At 40.3% G+C, this 15,946-nt stretch overlaps 1 protein-coding gene across 4 annotated transcripts in view; it reads right to left on the bottom strand.

Annotated features, from left to right (window-relative positions):
• LOC126384769 (DENN domain-containing protein 5B-like) overlaps positions 1 to 15,946 on the bottom strand; it is a 123,293-nt gene that overhangs the window by 49,363 nt on the left and 57,984 nt on the right. For all 4 annotated transcript variants that reach the window (XM_050036043.1, XM_050036044.1, XM_050036045.1 and 1 more), the window contains 2 exons: positions 13,638 to 13,747; positions 6,307 to 7,000 (listed from right to left, as the gene is read on the bottom strand). In XM_050036043.1, the coding sequence (XP_049892000.1) occupies positions 6,307 to 7,000; positions 13,638 to 13,747 (804 nt within the window). The remainder of the gene's footprint in view (positions 1 to 6,306; positions 7,001 to 13,637; positions 13,748 to 15,946) is intronic.

Genomic DNA, 15,946 nt, shown 5'->3' with positions numbered 1-15,946 from the left:
CTAATATCCAGCAGGATTTAGACTGTGACAGACGGTAAATCTCCGCTAATTAATGCGCTCCGACACAAGCTTTGACACGGACTGAATGAATGAGGAAATTAAACAGCGTGCAAGAGGGAGGAGACAGAGAAAAACCTAACCAGCGAGCAGGTTAGGTTCACAGACTCAGTTGCCATGGTGATTGACTCAGAGTTTGATTTACCTCTCTTTCTGGAACTGAAAACCCAGAGTTTCCCTCATTTCAGGGTTAACATACTCACCCTATGCCACCCCGGTAGATCCGCCCATGGATGGATGCTCTGCTGATGCAGTGTTAGTTTTTGTCAGCCATCTTTTGTCTAGCTATTCAGAATTGATGCTAACCACCCCGTTATTAAATTAATAGGTCAGCGTTTTGGGCAAGAAACTTAGTAACTTTAGGAGAGAAGATTGATATCAGTCTCATGTCTGTGCATTGAGAGTCAGGATGTGGTTAGCTTAGCTTAGCATAAAGACTGGAAACAGGGGGAAACTGCTAGCCTTGCTTTGTACAGAGCTCCTCTGCCTTTTCAGCTTGATACAGGCAGTTTATTTACTTTTATTACATTTTTTACAGAAACGTAAAAAGGACAATAGCCTACAGTAGGACAGCAGTCTACAGAATGTACGATGAAAATCATCAAAACAAGCTGTGCACTGTCACTGCCGACTATTGTTCACCAAAATCAACAGTTCCAGTGTGTAACTCCATGTAAAAATTTGCATTTTACATTTCAGTTGGTGTACAGATCGAATAAACAGGATGCAATACGTTGGCTATAGTGAACTTTTGAGGTGTTGGTGATGTATTTTTGAACGTATAAGACAAGGCCATGCTCGCCATTTCCCCCTGCTTCCAGTCTTTATGCTAATAGGATAACCACATCCTGACTCAAACTCTGTACTGAAGCATAAACTGTATATAAAGATGGACGACATGACAGTTTCCAAAAGTGAGGCAAAAACATATCGATCGCCCCCTGGTGGCTGGTTGCAGTTTGGTCATAATGAGCCAAAGTAAAAACCTTAAAGTAACGTCAAATAAATCTTACTTCAAGATGGTTTCTGTCATTTTAGGTAGTTACTCTAATGTTTGTTCAAGTGTTTTTGTGATAAGTTTGGTTTTAATAAGTCATTTTAGCTACAACAGGGGGTTTAATGTAATGATTGCCAAACCAAAATATTGCGGTACTATGCTGTATCGATTTATTTCCTCGGCCTTAGTGGGAACTGGATATTGCAGAGTGCTACTATACAGACTATGGCTCCAAATGACATCACCAGCTAAATACTGCAGCGACTGCAGCAGATATTTCTGCTTCATGTTTGTACAGTTGGAGGAAGTGGAGAGGTGTTGTCCATCTTTATAGTTTTGTATAGTTTTTAGTCTACGTACTGAACACACAGACATGAAAGCAGCATCTTATTGTCTCGCTCTTACAAAGAAAGTACATGAGAATCACATGTCTTAAACCTGTAACACACTTATTCACCTTAAGTATTTTGTGTATTTCCCAAAATGACTTACAATCTGAGTTTTTGCTACTACTGGAAACATTTTTTTTTAATTATATTGCAGAATTGGATTGCACTCAATCTTTTATTTCTCAAATCAGGTAATTCTTCTTAAAGAATGTTTCAGATGATTTTTACTTAGATGCTGACTTTTCACAGATCCAGAGCAGATATCAATAGCTTTGTCGCAGTATTGCAGTATATCCCACCAGTCCTGAAGCTGTCTTCTAATCTCACCCTGTGACCTACTGACAACCCAAAATCACTCCCTCAGCGCTGAGCCACTGTGCTGCAGTACAGTCCAGAGCAATACAGCCAGCCAATCAGATTAAGGCGTCTAATCCGTAACCCATTTGGTGTCATTACAAGCTGTTGGTGCAGAGACACACCATCTCACAATGTGGTGGGAAAGCTGAAGAAAGAAAGAACCCCAGGGCTCCATTAGGGTGGAGGAGTATGAATATGCATACTAGGGTCCAGGGAAGTAACGGAAGTAAATAAGGTGCCATTACAGTTGTGATGTCTTTCTGCCATACACATGCATTAGTATACAAACTGTACAGTTGTCTGCTTTTATCTTTTCTTTCTATGTAATGTTATTTTTGACAGTGATGTGTAGGAGTTCAGGAAGAACCTGTACAGTTCTCAGCTGCTCCAACAGTAATGGCAAACTTCAAATTTGGGAAATAAAAAAATGATGGTGATACAACTGACTTATCAGCTAAGCTAATACTTCTTAGTTAGCAAATGCTAGTGAGCTAAAGGCCCTGACAAACCAAGCTGATGGTCAGCTGTTCGTCAATGTCAGGCCATCCGTTACCGTCTGTCACCTTAGTTTTTGTGTGTCCCACGATGCTGGCACTAGTCAGCTCTTGTCGGCTGTATTTTTTTTGACTATTCAGCATGTTTTTTTGCCATTGAGCGCTTCAGAAGAAGTGTTTGTTTGTGTCATTGTTCGACAGCACATAAGTGATATCCATTGTTCTTTCAACATCGGTTTGTGTTGTTTATGTGCTAACTGGCTAACTAGCATCTTGAATCCATCCTGTGGGTCTACCAGTTTCCCTTCTTAAATGAGGAATACAGACTACCACTGCCTGCTACTGTGTAGAGTTATTTCCTTTCATGCAGGCACAGAACATCCGTGCTGGTTGGCCAATGGCTGTAGTCTTTACGGTGTGTTCAAGTGCAACACAGGCAAAGTAATTTGACACAAGAGTCAGCCTTCGTCATTATTAGTCAGTGTTCATTTTGTTGACGAAAATGATGACAACAAATTTTCGTCAATGACCTTTTTCCCTAACGAAAATGAGACGATGAAGAGTTTAAAAATAAATAAAGATAATGATAATAAAACTGGAGCGAATCTTTGTTTTAATTTTCGTCGATGAGACAAGGCGTGACGAAAATGTTAGTGGCGGACTATCGCATATTGCTGTGCATGTAATTACCTTCAGTGACCTTGACCTTAGACCACCAAAATCAGTTGGGTCCAAGAAAATGTTTGAGCCAAATTTGAAGAAATTCCCTCAAGGCGTTGTCAAGATATCACGTTCATGTTAATGAGACGGGCAAGGTAACAGTGACCTTGACCTTTGACCTATGACCACCAAAAACGTATCAGTTTGTTGTTGATTTCAAGTGAACATTTGTGCCAAATTTGAAGAAATTCCCATGACACATTCTTTAGATATTGCATTCACAAGGATGGGACAGATGTATGGACGAACTTACGGACAAACGGACAACCCAAAAACAAAGTGCCTCCAGCCATGGCTACCCCCAGCATGGAGGCATAAATAATATGTAAATAGATATTACTAAATATTTTGGGATTTTACAATGCAACATCTGAAACACAGGATGGATAAAATCCTACTGTAGTTCCTATGTCTTACAATTTTTAAGACATTTGAAAGATTGATTTAATTAATTTTAATACCAGTTGAGGTTTTATTTCTAATTCAGAGCATTTTTGGACTTTCAAGGATCTGCAGAGAACCCTGCTCTATATGGAACACATGAATGCTGCTGTGGTAAAAAGACTACAAGCCTTATGATCACCAGTGAGCTCCTCCTGGAATGTGTCTATTGTAACTTTTCTCTCTAATTTGAACTGATGAAATAAAATACTAAAACACACAATAAGCGTGTGGTCTATGAGATAACATAACAATTATAGGTTACAAAGCTCATAGTGGTTGGCAGTATAAACTGCTTGACTAAGCAATCTCTCAGATCCATGAGTCTGAAGCCTTTTCAGATGTCAAAAGTCTGCACAGCACTTTATAATACTATGACAAAGGACGCTGCAACTCGAGTTGTGAAAATTATTTTATCATTTATCGTGCCAAACATGAGGAATGTACTTAGTTGAAGGACACAGTTCAGAGGGTTTTACAGCTGCGCTTTCCTAATTTAGCGTTTTTTTCCACGCAAGTTAGTTTACTCAGAGTGATTTCACTTGTTCACCTCTTGTAATTAGTTTGCACCACAGGAATGCATCCTCCTGTGTGCATGCTGCAGAATACAGTAGAGACATGGTTTTAGTTTGGGCTTGTGGATTCGGTGTGCATGCGGAGCTTTTCTATTTACATGACTCATCCGACACTGAAGATAAACAAACAGAGAAAGTGTTACAGAGTGCGCTGCAGCAGACTGGAGGAGTGAAACTGAGAAAGTGTAGGACGGAGGAATGTAGGACAAAAGGTGATCTCAGTCCACAGAGTAGTTCAAAGAAGCTGCTGCTCTCTATGTGAGGTCCTACAACGGAGCCTCACTGCAGATGTGAATAATGGATGAAGGGAAACCCAGAAGGAGGAAAATTTGATCACTGTGCGTCTCAGTTAGCCTCATGTGTAGCTGAACCAACCTGAGACCATTTTCCTTTGTCTTTGAGCCACCAAGTTTTAACTGAATACTAAGAAAGAGGTTTTCTTGCCTTTACGTTTGAACAAAACGTCTCCACTGAAAACAGCCACCCACTCCGACTTACATATTAAATGCACTGAAAAATCAGCCTATGGAGGAATGAGTCACTCTAATATATCTTTGTCTTCATCATAAGTTTATGTTGTAACTTTCCTCTCTGGCAGATTCCCCTGATGTGCCAACAGACTGCTTTGATTGTAGTGAATAAGAAAGCCTTTTTGGACTCAGTGCCACTGATGGTCCGAACACAGCCTATGGAACAGCCTGCCTTCTTATCTTCTTCCAACATTATGTTAATTTAAAAGCAACTTTAAGAGTTTTTTTATCTATCTATATTTACGTACAGTACTTTTATGCAATTGGACCACACAAATAGAGGTGAAGTTAATCACTTCCTGCCTCTTCAAGCATGCAACAGCAGCACCTCCTGAACTCTTGATTCAAAGCTAGATTCTATAAAGATTAGTTCCTGTCAGTTTGTGGTATCTGATTCCCCCCTGATCTGATGCCCACAATTTACTATGACATCAACGAAAACTGTACAATGAGTGAGCTCATTGTCACTCTGCATGACTTCATGTTCACACTGCTTGATGTTTGTAAGAAGTCAATGTAGCTCAGTCCATAGGGACTTGGGTTGGGAACCGGAGGGTCGCCTGTTCAAGTCCCCGTCCGGACCAAAATATGGAGCGTGGACTGGTAGCTGGAGAGGTGCCAGTTCACCTCCTGGGCACTGCCGAGGTGCCCCTGAGCAAGGCACCGAACCCCCCAACCGCTCTGAGCGCCTGTCATGGGCAGCCCACTCTGACATCTCTCCACTTAGTGCATGTATAGGTCCTGTTTGTGCATGTGTGTGTTCGGACCTGTGTGTAATTGACAAACAGAGTGAAAAAATTGAATTTCCCCTTGGGGATTAATAAAGTATATAAAATTAAATTAAACATGAAATAAGTGAAAGCTTATTTCACTTATTATTATTATTTCACTTGTATTTGGTCCTGAACAAAAATTTAAAAAATCCAAATTGCCATTATGTCAGGGCTGCTGTTACATCAGGTGGAAAATTCCAGGCATACTATCATGTTCTCGATATGGGTATAATTTAAAGGCCCAGACACACCAAACTGACATCAAAGAACTAGTAGCAATAAACACTAACTGTTGTCCGTTGCGTCGGACGGTTCACGTCTTCGCGTCGTCCATTAATTCCTGATAATGGACACCTCGTCGGGCATTAACCCTTACTTATTTATACTTACAAGACTATCGCAGGTAACTTATAGATATCATTGTTGTAGCTCCCATACTATATCATACCACCATGTCCACTTTGTAAAACAAGGTAGCTAACTAGCATCCCACACAATTCTTACTAGAAATGTTCATCATCCTGACAATCTCCCTTCAGCCAGATACCAACTTATTTTGTTTTTTTTGTAGTGAAATAAGGAGGTATCCAGTACTGTAGGTACGGCTAATTCACTCGATGAGGCCACAGCTGCTAGATGTGTGGTTTGTTTACATAAAGTGACCAGAGTTCCATATTTAGCAGCTCCAGTGTGGACGGAGAGTGTCTGCTGTAACACAATGTTGCGCGATAGTCTGACGGTCGCATCTAGTTAGGGCACGGCACATTTCCTGGTAATTCTGACACATCTAGTGTTTGTGTATATCCTTGGATCTTGCCTGTTTGAATAGTGCATAATATGAGTTTGTAATGGCAAACCCCCGATAAGTCTGATATGTCTGATGTATGTGTGTGTCTGTGTATGTACAAAAATGTTTCACACTGCTAAAAAAAAGTCTGATTATGATCTTGACATAATCAACATGCATCCTTACCCTGTGAGTACAGCAGGATCTGCATCTCCAGCAGGGTGCAGGTGAACACTTGGACCAGGTTCTCCACTCCCAGCAGACTGAAGGCCTCGGCGAGGGGGAAGTCAGCCAGCTGCAGCTCCCCTAGCCCAGGCCTCTGGCACACGATAGGCTCATATACACCATGGAACTTGAGCGAGCGTCCTGGAGCGGGAAGCGGTATCTCGTACAGGATGTTGTGAACATAGCTCTCCAGTGGCAGCGGAGGGGCCATGGCTGCAGTAACAGCCCTGTGCAGCTGTGACAAGAAGCTGCGGCAGGCATGCATGAAGGGCATGGGCGTGATCAGACACAAGGCCTTGGACACGTAGAGGGTGTCCCGTGATGAGTCATAGCCACCTGCCCTGCGAGTCGAAGACGAGGAAGATGAGGATGTAGGGGAGTCGGCCTCGTCTAAACTGCTGGCTAAGGAGTCCATGCTGGAGGAAGAGGAGGAGGAAGAGGAGGGAGGGGTGTTGGCAGTGGCACTCTCTGCATTGTGCATCTGGTAGAGGGTCTGCATGGCAGAGCAGATCTGTGGGCTGGTCACCTCCTCGAAGAAGGTGTGGACGAAGCCGTAGGTCCGAGAGCCGTCCTCCTTGGTGATGATGAAGGAGTGGAACTGTGGATCCCGCTGGTCTGCCTGCGTCCTGAACGACAGGCCTTTAGGCATACACAGCTGTAAAGAGAAGGGAGGGAACAGGAGTCAGTCACTGCTTCAACACAAATCGTCAGTTCTAGTGAAAACCACTATTTTCTTATGGATATTATCTTTAACATAATTCTGACGGCACGGGTTTTTCTTTAGAGCCCCGGTGAAAATTGTTGTTGTGTATATTAGCTCTTCTTCAGTACATTGTATGTGTATTTCTTACAGAAAATATTAGTATTACAAACACAAATTAAACTTTTGGTAGCCAACTAGAATAATATTATCAACTGCTTTTTAAGATACATTTTGATACATTTTTTTTGATACATTTTGCATTTATCCCCAAAGTCAGCATATCGCAGCACCTTAAAAATCCCAATAATATTGTTTTGCGATTTATGTATCGTCATAATATCGTATCATGGGATGGTGGTGATTCCCACCCCTAGAAATTTGCTGCTTAGCCAACAGAAGTAAACAGCTCTGCTGCGCTTGCTCTATGGGCCCCATAATACATAAGATTCAAGTAATTTCGTAACGTCAAAATTTAACTTTTTTGGCTTCATGCACCACTGAGCAATTTTCATAGAAATTAACAGGGGCCCATCTTCAATGTTGTATCCAGGTCTCTTTATACATACATGCAATCAACGAGAAATCTTCTTCAGTCAAGTCACAATTAAGGTTGATCACTGTGCTGGTATCAAGATAATCCAGTTGATTTGGGAATACTGTGATTTTTTAAAATTTTATCCAAACCAAAATTTACAGGTTAACAAGATGCTATTATGTGTGTGTGTGTGTGTGTGTGTGTGTGATGCTTTCACAGCCAAACCCACATAAACTGTTGATATAAACACACCGTTAGCAGCAGCGTGCAATAAATCTGACTTATTAGCATCATTATGTTTTTGTGGCTGCTGAGAGCTGAACAGAAACTGAGTGGAGAGAAGAGCTGCTCCGTGCCAACACACATAAACACACATTCAGATTGTGAATGTGTTAGAGCTCACTGCTTTACAAACACACATACATCATGCATATGGATGAGCTTTAGAGTCTGCATACATGAATAAACTCATACATTTACATTCATATGCTTTTTCTTTTTTTTTTTTTCTTACCTTTACTAACGTAAACATTTGTGACATTTTACACAGTTTTCCTATTTAGAACATGTTGTCTTCACAGACAACAAATGAAACAAACACACACTCCCACGCTGGCCTGACTGGATCTGATTCGATTATGCATAAGTCATGTGTCTCACTGATCAGTACTGACAGATCATCTCTCCCTACACCCAGCCCATGTCTGACATTAGTCATTACCACTACCACATTTTACATTTGCTTTTGTTGTCTAGAGAACAACAACATTTCATGTGTTTCACCTCTCAGCCCCGCCGAGCTGAGGAAGGTATTGAACAGCGCAGTGAGCAGTGAGAAAAATGCTCTAAATCTCTCACAACGTGGCAATGAAATGTGGCAAGCTTTGTGTCAAATAAGTATCAAATCACCGGCAAGCCAGGGTGCATTGAGAATCACTCAGCTGCATTAGTGGGAAGCAACAATGTGACAGTTTAGGCGTGACGTGGGAAGAAATATACATCTGACCTTGATGAGGCAGGAATCACAGTAAGAAATGACCTCATTCAACTGTTTTCCTGTTTACACTGTTCATGTGAAAAAGGAACGAGGACATCAGGAGCAGAGGAGGTGCGTATGGTTTATTGTTCACAGAGCAGAAAAATGCTCATGCTTTTATCAAACAGTAGAAACTGTTGTCAGCTTACAGCATATATGCCATTTGCATCTAGGCTCATGGTCTATCATCTATCTCATCTATCTCATGGTAACTACACTGCTCAAAAAAATTAAGGGAACACTTAATGGTCACAGCATTCTGGACATACTGTGTTCACAACAATGGGATGGACAGACAACTCAAAAACATAATGCCTCTGACCATGGCTATATTCAGCACAGAGGCATAAAGACCCATTCAACCAAAGAAACAAACACTACAGAAACAGAAAGAAATGCTACAATGTCTTGTACAGGCATACATTCAGCAGTTAATACAGTAGCTTCCTACAAAACTTTCAAACTATTGTTTGTTGTTTACAGAAAAAACCTGAATGACAGTAAACCAGTATCAGACAACCTCCATTCACAATACAGTGATGAATTAGAGATTTCTAATATTTTAGATCCATTTTTTGTGGTTGAAACCATTGGTTTAGTGCAGATGGAGGGCCAAGGTGGTAAAAAAAAAAAGTGTTATTGAAAAGACAAAACATAACAGTTGTGTGTGAGTGTGTGTATGTGCATGCTGGGGCCTTTAGTGATGGCATGCCAGCACAGGAAGTGTGATTACACTCCCCCAACCTTCGCATCTCTCACCTCACAGCAGGAGGAGGAGGAGCAGCTGGGATGAGAACATTCCAAAGAGGAGGAGAGGATGATGGGTAGAGTGGGTGATGGAGGTACAGAGGAGGAGGAAGAGGGGAAAATGAGGGGTGCGTCGGTCACAAGACATTGAAAGAGAGAGAGAACGATGCAGAATGTCTCTAAGTCATCACCCTCGATGGCTCGCAATCATCTTGGTGTCGGGTTTCTGCCGCTGCACTGCTGCATAATGGCTCGTTTCCATGCCGACGTAAGGCGAGAAGCATGGCTGAATTATTCAGCAGCGCTGACGCCAGGGCAGGTGGAAAAATAGGCGGTCACCACGACAGACACACACACACACACACACACACACACACACACCGCCTGTACATTCACATGGACAGTTCCCTCTTGTTTATCCTGTCAAGGTCACTGTACTGACAATTTAGCACCTTCAGCAAAACATCGTCCAACAATCACACTTTTCAAAAACAAATTTGACTTTTCAATAACTCTCAAGGTCTGGTTTTGTGAAACAGAAGGACCAGAAATTTGCATACTTTAGTGTATATCAGAAATGGTTGAAACAGATGTTTCATTACAGGCCCTTATCCTGTCAAGACGTCCCTTTGATTGTAACTCTGAACATCATCTCTCATCACAGTTTTCTCCTCCCAGTGTGATATGGTGAAGGAGAAAGGCTCAGATTGATGAATTTTGTTGCTATGATATAATTGTGAATAAATATAATTGTTTTGGTTTATTTATTTCTGTCTGTTAAATGTCTCAAATCTCCTTTTGAGTTTTCAGAATCTTCAGCAGGCTGCACACTTCCTGGACATTATCACCAAGTGTGTGATGCAAAACTCCCATGCACATCTTTGTGTCTCATTTTCAGTGTTATACTAATTTCTACTGTCATTATACCGCCAGAGTAAAGGCCTTTGCACACTAAGTTTGTTTTTTCGTCCGCAATTGTCACATATCTAAAAATAAATATGATCGCTGCCACTGAAATTTCCGTCCCTCATTAAAGTTTTCGGAACAACCGTCAGAAGCCTTTAGGGAGTTGTTTGACCAAGAATCAGTGACGAAAATGTATCGGTTGGACACATTCACGATGAGACAGAGGAACGGATCACACAGTATCCTTTCATAACTCAGATAGCTTACTTTCAACAGGTCAAATAATGATATTCAGGTGGATGATGGTGATGATGACGAAGAGGAGGATATGGACTGTAAAGAGAGAGAGAGTAGGAGACAGAGATGGAGGACAGCTCAGCCCCTTCATGAAGCTTTGGTGCCGAATGCAAGACATGGGTGGTGACAGATAAATAACTCCAATGGAGAGAAGCCAGGGAGGTAATACTGTATGTCTTTTCATTTTGTCTCTGGTATTGCAAATTTTCACAAAGCATAGAACAGAAAAATGCATCACAGACTCAGTGTGCAAGGTCTCTGTGCATTATCACTTTTTTTTCGGATGATAAATTAAAAAAAACCCCAAAAAACAACAACCACTCATTGACTCATTGTGCAAAGGACGTTCGCCTTGATCATGTGTTTGGTTGTATATGTGTGTTCCTGTGTGTATGTCTGCAGCTAGTCTTGCAAACTACTGTACCAATCAGCCTCATATTTTCTGTGCACATTTATGACTGTATGCTCAAGAATCTCTCGTGGTTTCGGTGATTCACAATTGTTAAGAAATCTGTTTTATACCGTCTTTGACTGCTGACTTCTCACTCCTCTCATTAGGCCGGTAGGGGATGCAAGTTTTCCAGAAATCAACTCGGCTTATAACAACATGACTTACTGTCTTTTGCAGGACACATTTTGGCCTTTGTAGTGGTTCAAAAACGACATCCATAGAAAAGTTTGGTCTCATTTTGAACCAGAGCATCTGCAGATTGATTTTATACCAGATATATTATGATCCACTTTAGTTATTCAGTGATACCATATCTTCACCTGACTGTAAGGGAGCCAGGGGGAACAATTTCACTGAGTGCAGCTGCGCCGCATTCTGGCTGCCATATCTGTGACTCAGTTTTTTTTCATCCACCGCATGGCATCAAACCACAGTGGCAGCGTTTCAGAGGCAAAGCACTTTGCCTGCCAATTTGGTAAACTTGCAGGTTTTGTTGATTTGGTCATATTTCCTTGGTATTGGTGTTTCTACCATGAGTAAGTAAGCCAGTTGTGTAGTTATAGTTACAATTTTAGTTACATTTATTTTCATTTCAATTTTGTTTGTAGATGTTATTTCCTATTTTGTTGTGCTGCAGCGACAGCCTACAGACAAAGTTATTACCATTACAAGTCCAGTTTTGAATACATGGATCAAAGATTTGTGGCTGTGTTTCAGTTATTAAAAATACATTTATCCTTACAATCACATTGTATGTATGTTTCACATACAGCGCATGTTAGCAGGAAGACTCGATCTGCTCTGTGCAACCAAGTGCAGTTCCATCAAAAATAGCCGAGGGGTGTATTTTCATTAGCTTCTGGGACGCTTCTAAAATGCATTTTGACAGGCCTACTGGAATTACAGGAACTGTCTGGACTGGCCGCAATCAGCTCGGGAAGCCACCTGGCGGAAACCTGCACTCAACCAGTGTTAATTTCCTTGACGAAAAAAATAATGAAAATTTTTCAACAACAACCTTTTTTCCATGACGAAAGCGAGACGATGACGAGCTAAAAATAGATCTTGATCCTAAAAACTAGGACGAAATCTATGTTTCATTTTTGTTGACGAGACAAGACGTGACAAAAATGTTAGTGGTGCACTATCGGACTCTGAAAGCTGAGAACTGCCGTGGTTGTAATTATCTTCAAGTGCTGCATGAGCTACAGGTTGGTAAACTCCAGTGAATAGTCTGCGCCAAGATGTTTCGCTCGCCAGCAAAAACACTCACACTGGAGCAGCTTCAGCCATTGGTGCGAGTTCTGAACTATAATTCAGCAGTAAATAATCAGCTGTGTGTGTCTGACTGTGGATGGCTCAGTTATCTGTGAGTATAGCTGTGCTATAACAGTCTGAACTCAGATCAGTTTTCTCTGACAGAGATGAAAGTTTAGTTTTAATCACCAACTCTGTGAGAGGACATGAGTTTACACCTCCAGACTAACATGTTGCAGATTCAGAAAGAATTCTGGCTTTAATGAAATTATTTTTCTGCTTCTTAACAGCGAGATGCATAAGTCAGAGTTTACCATGAACCTGGGTACAAATCCTAGTTGTCTCAGATTAGTTATTTGTGGTGTCAAATTTTTTAAGAACATAGATAGGGAGATGGTGAGCTTTTCAAATGATGAGCAATAAGTGTGTGCTTGTAAATCACCTGTACCAGCTATCTGCTGGAGAAATGACAGTTTGTAAGTGTGTAGAAAGTTTTTGTAGTTGTAGAAAAAATTGTCTAAACGTAATTTGTATACAACCCGTCACCTTGATTCAAATCTCTGATACATGAATTAGCCTAACTGGATTCGTTTGAAAAACATATAGACAAAACAATGACTCAAAGTTGACTAAAACATTTTGAATTTTCATTGACTAAAACTAGACTAACACTATGAATGATAAAAATGACTAAAATGTAACTAAAACTAAAACATTTTCATCTCAAGACTAAGACTTAATCTAAAATAGCTGTCAAAATGAACACTGCACTCCACTGAGTACACTTTTCTAGTTATGTATGAGTTTAGCTTCATACATGTTAAATACAAAAAACATGATATTTGGACCTTTAAACCATTTAAAACATGAAATAAATAAGTGAAACCCTAAACCAAAACCTCTACATCCAGTGAGTCTAAATACAAGCTGCAGTGTAACTGTAAAAAATCCAGATGGAAATGAATCATGAAGAATCATGTAAACAGAGTGGGAATGTTTCAGCAGTGGGAGGACACAAGTCACAATGGGTCATTGAGCCTGCATACTGATACTGCATGACCTTTCTTCAAAAAAATGAGCTTGTAATGGGAGGACACACAGATGAGAATTATAATTTCCTGTAATATGTTGATCAGACGTTTTTAAGGTAGAATATAAGAAACCTATGTGGCTAAATTATGACTAAATTAAGAAGAGGAGTGATTTTCCCCTTATTAGAGACAACTGCCTTTCTGCCTTTGCCACCTCACTCAGTCTACTTTGCCTCTAATTCCTTGACATGAACCACCTAAATTGAGACCACTGACATAGCAACATGGTGCTGCTCGTTTTTCCCCTTATAATTGTACAATCCACCTACCATGTTAACAGCATCCTGGTCGAAGGGGTTCCACTCCACATTCTCGGGGTAGCGTGCCAGAACTTTGGACTTGAACGTCCTCTTCAGGGGGCTCTGCTCAAAGTTTTCACCTGAAAAGACAAGAAGACAAAGGCAATCATGCAGCGTTAACACAGCAGTTCAGCATGTCTACCAGGTAATCATGTAACAACCTCCAATATAAACAATCTTCATTATATTCCTATGAAGCTTAAAATATCCATTTGACAAATGTTTCATATTAACACACAGTTTCTATCACTAGTGGGAGATTGTGATAAATGTGTTAAGTCTATAGTAAGTTTTATGTAAGCTATAGAGTTGCATGTTTTTGGTGCAAATGATCAAGTAGAATGTCAAATAGAAAATCTATGGAAGACACATGAAAGTTTGTACTGGAGGAGAGAACACAACAGTGGGAGGATGAGCTCATACAGTTATGTGTCACTGACAGCCACTTTGACTGCATGCATGAGATTCCTCTCTGTCAGCAGCTGGACAGCTCTATGTTTCCCCCATCCCCCATATTAACACACACCTCACTGGACACACACACAACTCTAATAAGCCTGAAGTTGCACGTCTGTTTTTGTCACAGAAAGTGCTTTCCTTACTTGTGTCAACCCCCAATAAAATCAGAGAACTAAACATAATGAGCAGCTTCTATGAAGTGCACCAACTTCTGTAAAAATCAACATTAATTAACACCAACAATGAAAACATGTCATGCCTTAAAGCCTTATCAATCCAGCTTTGCAAACTGTGTCAACTCTAATACCAGGCTGAGATAGTATGGATGGCAGCGATGGTTAAGATTCCAATGCAGAGTAAAGGGATGTCCACACCAAGAACGATAACTGTAACAATTTTATTGTTTAAAAAAGAGACTCATCGGTGACTAAGCTTACATACACAATATTCTGGTTTTTGCCCTTATTCCAAAAAGACAACATTCCTTCTAAGCTTTTACATGACTTACATAACGTGCCGTAACATGTTGTCTATCTCACAGACATATGGAAAAAGTGGAACAGCTGGTGCTGCTTATTATTTTGTTTCTTTGCATAAAAAAAGGATTTTTCAGTTTTCCACGGGTGGTGGACTTGTTGGACTGTGGGAACACAGCCTCACTGTTTATTCCTTCAACCACCTTGTTAAAAGGTCGGTGTCATAATATATGGTCATATCTAAAAACCTGTGAATAGCCAGGTCGTAATAATTAATGTAGGTGTGTATCTTGTTCCGACCAGTAGTTTGTGGTTTGTGTACAACGTATGCATGATGACGCACTAGGGTTGCAACGGTATGAGAGTTTCGGTTCATAACCGTCTCAGAAAATATCACAGTTTCACATTATCACAGTATTTAAGAATTTTATCTTACTATCAGTCAGAATGACCCTTAAAGTAATGAAAACAGAAGGGTTATTGTTGATTGAACAAACGTTTTATTCAATGTCCAATTACACTTATTTTTTTATCGTAGATAAGCAAATGTACATGGTATGATAACCATCAACTTTTATATCATGGTATACCTTGAAACCAGTATATCACTGCAACCCTACAATGCACAGAGATGACCTTAAACAGGCAAGTGGCCATGTGTCACAAACTGCCATAAAACCGACATATCCCACGTCTTAATTGTAAAATGACTCATTTGGAATATCTAAACAGAATATGCTGCTTATATGACCCATATGTAATTTGGAATATTGTCATATTCTGAATAATAATGAAATATTAGTGTGCATGTAAACAAACCCATTGAAGTAAAAAAGGAAAAAAAGAAAAAAATGCTATCATGAAAAAGGACATCAGGGATACATTCGGGCTCACCCTCAGAATCAGTGGTAAGTGTTTTGTTATTATTACTAATGGAGAAGAGACAATTAAACAATCAGGTCATTAATATCCATTTTCCTCTGCTACTTACACAGCTGGAGAACACAGCATGTGCTTGGCTAACATAATCTGTGTGTGAGTGTGTTTTTGTGTAGTGTTTGTAGTGGGGTTGGCAGTCGGAATAACAGGTATATGTATTTTATGAAAATGAACGAATGTGGTATGAATGTATATGAGTCTTGTGTCTTAGGTCTGGTGTATGTAAATGTATTGATGTTTTCATGTTAGCCTATACCTTCCTAGAACAGTATATTTTATACTACATCAAGGAACTGTATATATGTTTGTCGGAATGAGATTGTAAGCAAAACCTCATGGTGGAAAGCATAAAATCAAATACAGCTAATAGTGCCTACACAGCCCTGTGTTCCTCCATAAACTGAC

The sequence above is a fragment of the Epinephelus moara genome, chromosome 23 (assembly GCF_006386435.1).
Source record: "Epinephelus moara isolate mb chromosome 23, YSFRI_EMoa_1.0, whole genome shotgun sequence".
Lineage (NCBI taxonomy): Eukaryota > Metazoa > Chordata > Actinopteri > Perciformes > Serranidae > Epinephelus > Epinephelus moara.
Note: the sequence above shows the minus strand (reverse complement) of the source record. Positions and strands in the feature narration are given on the sequence as shown.